Source organism: Gavialis gangeticus, unplaced genomic scaffold (assembly GCF_001723915.1).
Source record: "Gavialis gangeticus isolate Ggan-Ray unplaced genomic scaffold, GavGan_comp1, whole genome shotgun sequence".
Classification (NCBI taxonomy): Eukaryota; Metazoa; Chordata; order Crocodylia; family Gavialidae; genus Gavialis; species Gavialis gangeticus.
In genome coordinates this window covers 16,102,369-16,108,465 of record NW_017729011.1, presented here as the reverse complement: position 1 = coordinate 16,108,465, position 6,097 = coordinate 16,102,369, and the positions used below count along the sequence as shown (strand labels likewise).

The 6,097-nt window shown below is 38.7% G+C and overlaps 1 protein-coding gene and 1 long non-coding RNA gene across 14 annotated transcripts in view; one reads left to right on the top strand and one right to left on the bottom strand.

Annotated features, from left to right (window-relative positions):
- Positions 1 to 6,097, top strand: part of FNBP1 (formin binding protein 1) — a 161,232-nt gene that overhangs the window by 13,077 nt on the left and 142,058 nt on the right. For 11 of the 13 annotated variants that reach the window (XM_019510656.1, XM_019510664.1, XM_019510663.1 and 8 more), the window contains exon 1: positions 4,300 to 4,458. The exons of the other annotated variants lie outside the window; for them this stretch is intronic. In XM_019510656.1, the coding sequence (XP_019366201.1) occupies positions 4,315 to 4,458 (144 nt within the window). In that variant the 5' untranslated portion in view covers positions 4,300 to 4,314. Of the gene's footprint in view, positions 1 to 4,299; positions 4,459 to 6,097 lie in introns of those variants that run through there. 13 annotated transcript variants of the gene reach the window in all.
- LOC109292962 overlaps positions 1 to 6,097 on the bottom strand; it is a 19,433-nt gene that overhangs the window by 8,091 nt on the left and 5,245 nt on the right. The gene's annotated exons all lie outside the window — the stretch shown is intronic.

Sequence of the window (6,097 nt, the reverse complement as noted above, 5' to 3'; positions counted from 1 at the left end):
ACCCCCCCCCCCCCCCCCCCCCCCACACACACTTTTCATTACCAGAATATTTTACAGGTATAGTATTGGGTGGGACTCTGTGATGCTTACAGTAGGGCACTTTCAGCAATGGGCTGAGTGCTGTGAGATGCGTATTCGCACGCTACCAGTGGGCCTTATGCACACTTGATGTGTGGTGCATGATTCAACATTTATCAAGAGTCTTCCATCATGGAAGCCAGGAAGAAAATAGGCCAGCAACAATTTAATAAGAATAAACAACCTAAGACTTCTTAAGTCCAAGGGACTGGAAGGGCAGAGTTGTTGGAGTCTGTTTGAAACATTTAATCCTGAACATGGCACTCAAGTACTATGATGTCATTTCCCTTAGCAGCATGTTTGTTGGTTAGTACTGGGTTTCTTTGATGAATAACTGAGGCACTCTCTGCATAGTTCTTCATGAGATGAGATTTCAGCTGGCTGTTCTGCTGTGTGCTAAAGCTAGGCAGTGAACAGAGATGGCATGAGCAGAAGAGTTGCCTCCCCAGCTAATGCTTGAATTCCATCCAAGGTCAGAAGACTTTCCCTTTCATGTGATACGTTTGCTTTTCATCCAGACAGGGCATGGGAATTGGTACGGGCTTGACATAACATTGTCTTTCTGATTGGTTTGTGTAAACCCATCTCCTTGGATATTGAATAAGTAGTGGGATGTGAAAAGGCACAAAAACCAGAGGAAACCTAGAAGACTGTTTTAGAATTAGGATTCCAAAACATACTGCTTTTCCTTTTGTTCAGAACATGAAAGGAAATTTTTGTGCCTGGTGCTTGCTGGTCAGTGGAGCAGTATTAATTTCCCCTCTGGGGGCAAGTCACTCAGCTGGGGATAGAATTGATTCTTTAATCATGTTGGCTTCAGAGGAGGGGTTGTATGAACCAATCCATCCTAGGAAGGCAGTGAAGCTTCCTTAAGGTATTAGGGCTCAATTAAACTGTCTGGCCCTAATGGGTAAACCATAATGCACTTTGAAGGGTTCCCCCATAGAGGGAATTTGGAAATAATCAGAAAATCAATCCACAACTAGAAGGGAAAAAGCCCAAGGGCAGAAGTCTCCCTAATACATTTGCTTTGTGTAGTGTGACACTTGATGTTCAGATTCTGTTAGGGAGAAAAATGAAAAAATGCATGAAGTGCACAGTTCTGTTCCTGGCATTGCATTAAGAGTGTGTTTGTTTTGTTTAGTTTTGTTTTTTTCCATCCTTTATACATATGTTCTATTATGTCATCCAAAAATGTCTGTGGTCAAAGCCTATTGAAGGTATACAATTAAGGACAAGCCAAAGTTGAAGCTGCATAATGTTACTTTTAGCTTTGTGCCCCTTCTTCATATGAATAATTATGGGCTTTAATTAATCAACCTCATACTTTTAAATTTTTAGTATCTTCATAGTCTAATATCCTTGTCTACATGCAAGTAGACTCCTGTTCATTTTTTATCAAGTTCAAATTTTGCAGAGATTCAAGCATATACTTATTTGTGTGCCCTTAATGCAGAAAGATAAGCATGTACATCTTTGCAGGATCAGCCTTATGAGCTGATTCAGCTCCCATTGAACTGGATGGGAAATAGACTAGAACCTCAGTGAATATTATTCCACGTATTAGGTGCTCTGATTCAGTGGTTAAAACCTGGTCTACAAGCAGTCTCCTCAAATGTGCTAGAGGACTGCTGTTCTTGAATGGTATTTATAGACGAGTATAGTGAGAGGAAAGAGGCTTCTTGAAATTACCTCTGACTTGAGATAAGTCACTTAACTTCTCCTGTCTCAGTTTATCTACCAGTAAAACGGGCACAACTGTAGTTCTCCACCCATTTACAGTAGTGTGAGACTCTGTATTAAAAAAACTCATAATTTAGTATGGGGATGGTGCTACAAGAATTAAAATGCTTTTAAGTTACTGTTATCTTTTATTGTGTTACAAAGGTGTACTTTATACAAACTGAGAAGCGTTGACATAATGTACAAAGGGATGCATGCATTATTTTCCTTCTGCATCTGATTCTCAGAAGAATTCTGTTAGCCCAGTCCAGCACGTTTCCCTAGCCATTCAGGTTTTGGATTGTGGTGGGTATTGGGTATGTGGCAGACCAACACACGTAGGAAAGGTCTGAGCTTAGCATAGAAGGAAGCGCAAGACCCTACCTTGGAAGGGGTCTTAGGGCATGTGAAACCAGCTCTTTGTATTTTATACTTCCTGGCTGAGAGCAGTGACGGTGTTCAACTGGTAACAGGACCATCTTTGTGGGTTTCAAAAAACTTGTGTTTAAGATACTGTTGGGGATGGGAGAGTTGCTCACCATGTCAGCGTGAGGACACAGAGGGAGATCCCTGCCTACGCCATGGCTATGGCGAAGCATAATGGCTATCTGTATCTGGGTGGAGGAACTTCTCTCTTCCTCATTCTAAACATTTGTGCACATGTATTATTTTTTTAAATCCCTACCCAGTTTGGCTCAGAGATTCCAGTTCCTTTTTCTCTCTTGCCCTAGGTCTAGGACCTGTAAACTCAAGCCAATAACCTCTTTCAGTTTTGTTTTGTTTTTACTGGATGATTTAATCTTGTAAAGAATCATCTCCCTGTAGTAATGGACCACCTAGGAACTCGTGGAGAATTCCTTGAAGCCTTGCCCAACTGCTCTAACTGCATTATGGGGTGATCAGTAACTCCACTTCTCAGAAGGCAGTGGTTGGGCAGGAGTTAATTCCCTTTCAGGAGAGAGGTTTCCAAGGCCAGAATGCTCTTAAATCTAGCAGACAAAGTCCTAGCAAAGTCTACTGGCTGGAAACTGAAGTCGGCAAAGTTCAGATAATAAGGTATACGTTTTAACAGCGAGAGTAATCAGATATTGGAATAGATTATCACAGTATCTGGCAGATTCTCCATCCCAAGGACTCTGTAAATAAAGATTGCACAGCTCTTTGAAAGATGTTTTAGTTGCACCAGAGACTGCTGGGATAGCTGGGCTTGTTATGCAAAGGGGTCAGACTGGGTGATTGTAATGGTTCCTTCTGACCTTAAAATCTTGATTCTGTTAAAGAAAAAAAAAAGCTGCAAAATCCATGGAGCTCATGAAATTCCTGTTAGCTGATATAGTCTAGGTAGGTGGATTATTTCAACTGAATCTGAGCCCCTCTTTGCATGTTATGTAAGAGTATTGCTGGCTACCTGCAACAGTGAGACACTTATTTTGCCTATGATAGATTCTTGTCTGTCTCAGGATTGAAATCGGTTTCTGCATCCATATTTCCAAGACACTTAGCCACAATGATGGTTTGCTTCTGTGTTTTTAAAGGGAGGAATATTTTGCTTTAACTGAGAATTACATTTTCTATAAGATAGGTAAGGTGGTCTCTGAACAAAGCACAGTAAATAAATGAAGTAGATGCTTTCCCAGTTTATATTCAGTTTTGGCATAGTATCGCTTGCCTTTCTATTTTAGTATCTATATTATCCAAAAAAATAAAGGAACAAAGAATGCTTTAAAAAATCTTCTCCTGGAAGAAAAAAAGTAATTACATCTCTTATGAAAATGTGTGAAAAGACAAGCCAGGAAGAAAAAATGTGACAACCGACACTTTTCAGTGCTGGACTTTTCAGAGTATTTGGTTTTAATATTCATAAAGCCTATGCATTTTTCCAGTGTCAGTTGAGAGAAATACAGAGGTATGGGAATTATAAAGGTTTCAGGCAGACTGTCACAGGCACATGGCAGATAGCTACAGAGTATGTTTTGGTTGAAGTGAAAGAATGCTCCTAGGCATTTATTATTGGTAAATTATAATGACTTTCATATTTTCCTTCATCTAGAGAAAGAGTAAATCAATAAAAGTTAAATTCATCTTGCCAGAATGCTCCCTTGCAGTACAAAGATCTGTATATGTCTTTTATTAGATTGAAAAACATTACTTTGTTTGCATTCTTTATTTAACTTTACTATTATCTGATAACACTGAATAACTTGATATTTCGTTCAAGTCCTGTGCCATTTTTCAGCTACCACGTCTAAAAGTCTGCAGACTTTGTTTTTCAGCCCTGACTCAAGTGAATTATTTCAGTGTAACAACTACAGAGCTGTATTCTTGTTTGAAGCCCAGTTTTTTTCTTTTTTTCTCTTTTGTTTTGAAATAAATAAGAAATTTAGATCACCCATGCTTAATTTAGCAATGCTGACTCTGCTTCAAGTTGAACATCTGCCACCCTGTTTGCACCAGGATCTGTAGATTGACAGGCTGGGTTCATATCCTTTTAAGATTAATTTCACAATCAGGAACATGCATTTCCAAACCATTTGCACATTCAGTTCCCCCCATTTGGAACTTTGTGCTGCTTTGTGCGGGCAGTTCACCATTCTCATTCCTGAGCTCTGGATAGTCGAAATCCTGCTTCCAATGTTGTGCACCAGGACAGGTAGCCAGGTCAGTACTCTCTCCCTTTCATTTTTCTTTCCTGCTGCCCCTAACTTCTGTCTGTAGGAGATCTGTGGGGAAAGAAGTCTACCTTAGGTTCTGGGGAAATACTTTGTCTGTCACTACATAAACTGTGGGTTTCATGCAACTAAAAAGGCTAAGTCACAAAGCTAGAAGGTTTCAAAAGTTGCAAAGCAGCTTTCATGAATTCACCAGAAGTTATGTATGGGAAGTTTGCAAGATTGAGTTTCCTGTTTGTAAATGTCGTCTTAACCAAGGAAAGAATCATAAAGATGATAAGTAAAATCTAAGAAGTGCTGTAGAAATAGGAACAATTTACTCCCATTTCAAGCCTGCAGAGGAAAGTAGAGAGCTTTAGTTTATCATAAAAATTGGGCCCAGAAAGTATTGATATGAACTTGCTTCAGTTTGCCTAAATACAACAGTTTCAGAAAGACTTTATTTGCAGTAATTGCAAAGGTTCTTACTATATGCCTGGAGACTCTGCCATCACCATAAGCAAGGAATCCCATATGTCCCCTCTCCAGTTGTCCAGACTTTAATGATTCTTCTGTAGGGAGACAGTGATGCAAATAACTACTACAACCTCGTGCATTATTTTTAGAAGCAATCCTTTGGATACTGAATATTCAGTGACACTACCTATTGCTTGGTATTTGGAACCATACTATACCAGCAAATTAACTCCACTGATAAAATAATGCTGTGCAGAATAAGATAACATTTGTGACCAAAAATGTACCATGTTTGTACTTTAGACGTATTTTATACGTCTAAATATAATACCTAAATATAATACCTGCTAAGGTCCCTTCTGGCCCTAGAAACTATGAAACTATGAAAATGATGTAACCAGAGAAACTCAAATCGTATCCTGCTTAAGATGCTTTTGTTGATATGACAAAAAAAATAGACTTCAATCAAACTTATTGATAATTTTCAGTGAAAGCAGTGAATCCTTATAGGCCTGAACAACTTACGTTGCTTTTTACAGTACTTTCTCCTAGAAAGCAATGCTGAAAATTACCATATGTCTATCTTGCAAACAGCCAGCTAACCTCAACCTTAATCTGCAGTTAATATTTTTTATTAAAGATTTCATATACTGTACATTTATTTTTTTTAATTAAAAGGAACTGTTGTATGATGTTCATAGCAGAGGTTATGCTTAGAAAGCACGTAGCACATTTTGGACGTTACTGCAGTGTAAATTAATAGTTGTTTTCATGTTTATGCCTAAAATGCACATGCAGAAAAAGGGAACAAAATCCTGACTCTTTCTTCCCTTAATGGCTAGTTGGATAAAGAAATACATGTAAGATTGGATTTTGCTTTCTTGTGTATTCCCACTGATCTGACCCTCCAAGTAGACCCCTTGGTTGTAGTGAGACTGTTTGTGTAGGCCGAAGTACTACTTGCTGTTCGTAGAGGTAGCAGAATCCAGCCCACAATATAAAACCTTAATGGTATTTTAGTAGTACTTTCAAACTGTTTTTACTTGTGTTCTTTAAAAGCAGAAAGAAACCAAAGAGATGGTTTGAATGGATCTATGAATTGACCATTTTGACACTGCTGCCAGAATACAGGTTAGAAAAGCTCATAAGGAGGCCGTATTTTTTTTTTTTTT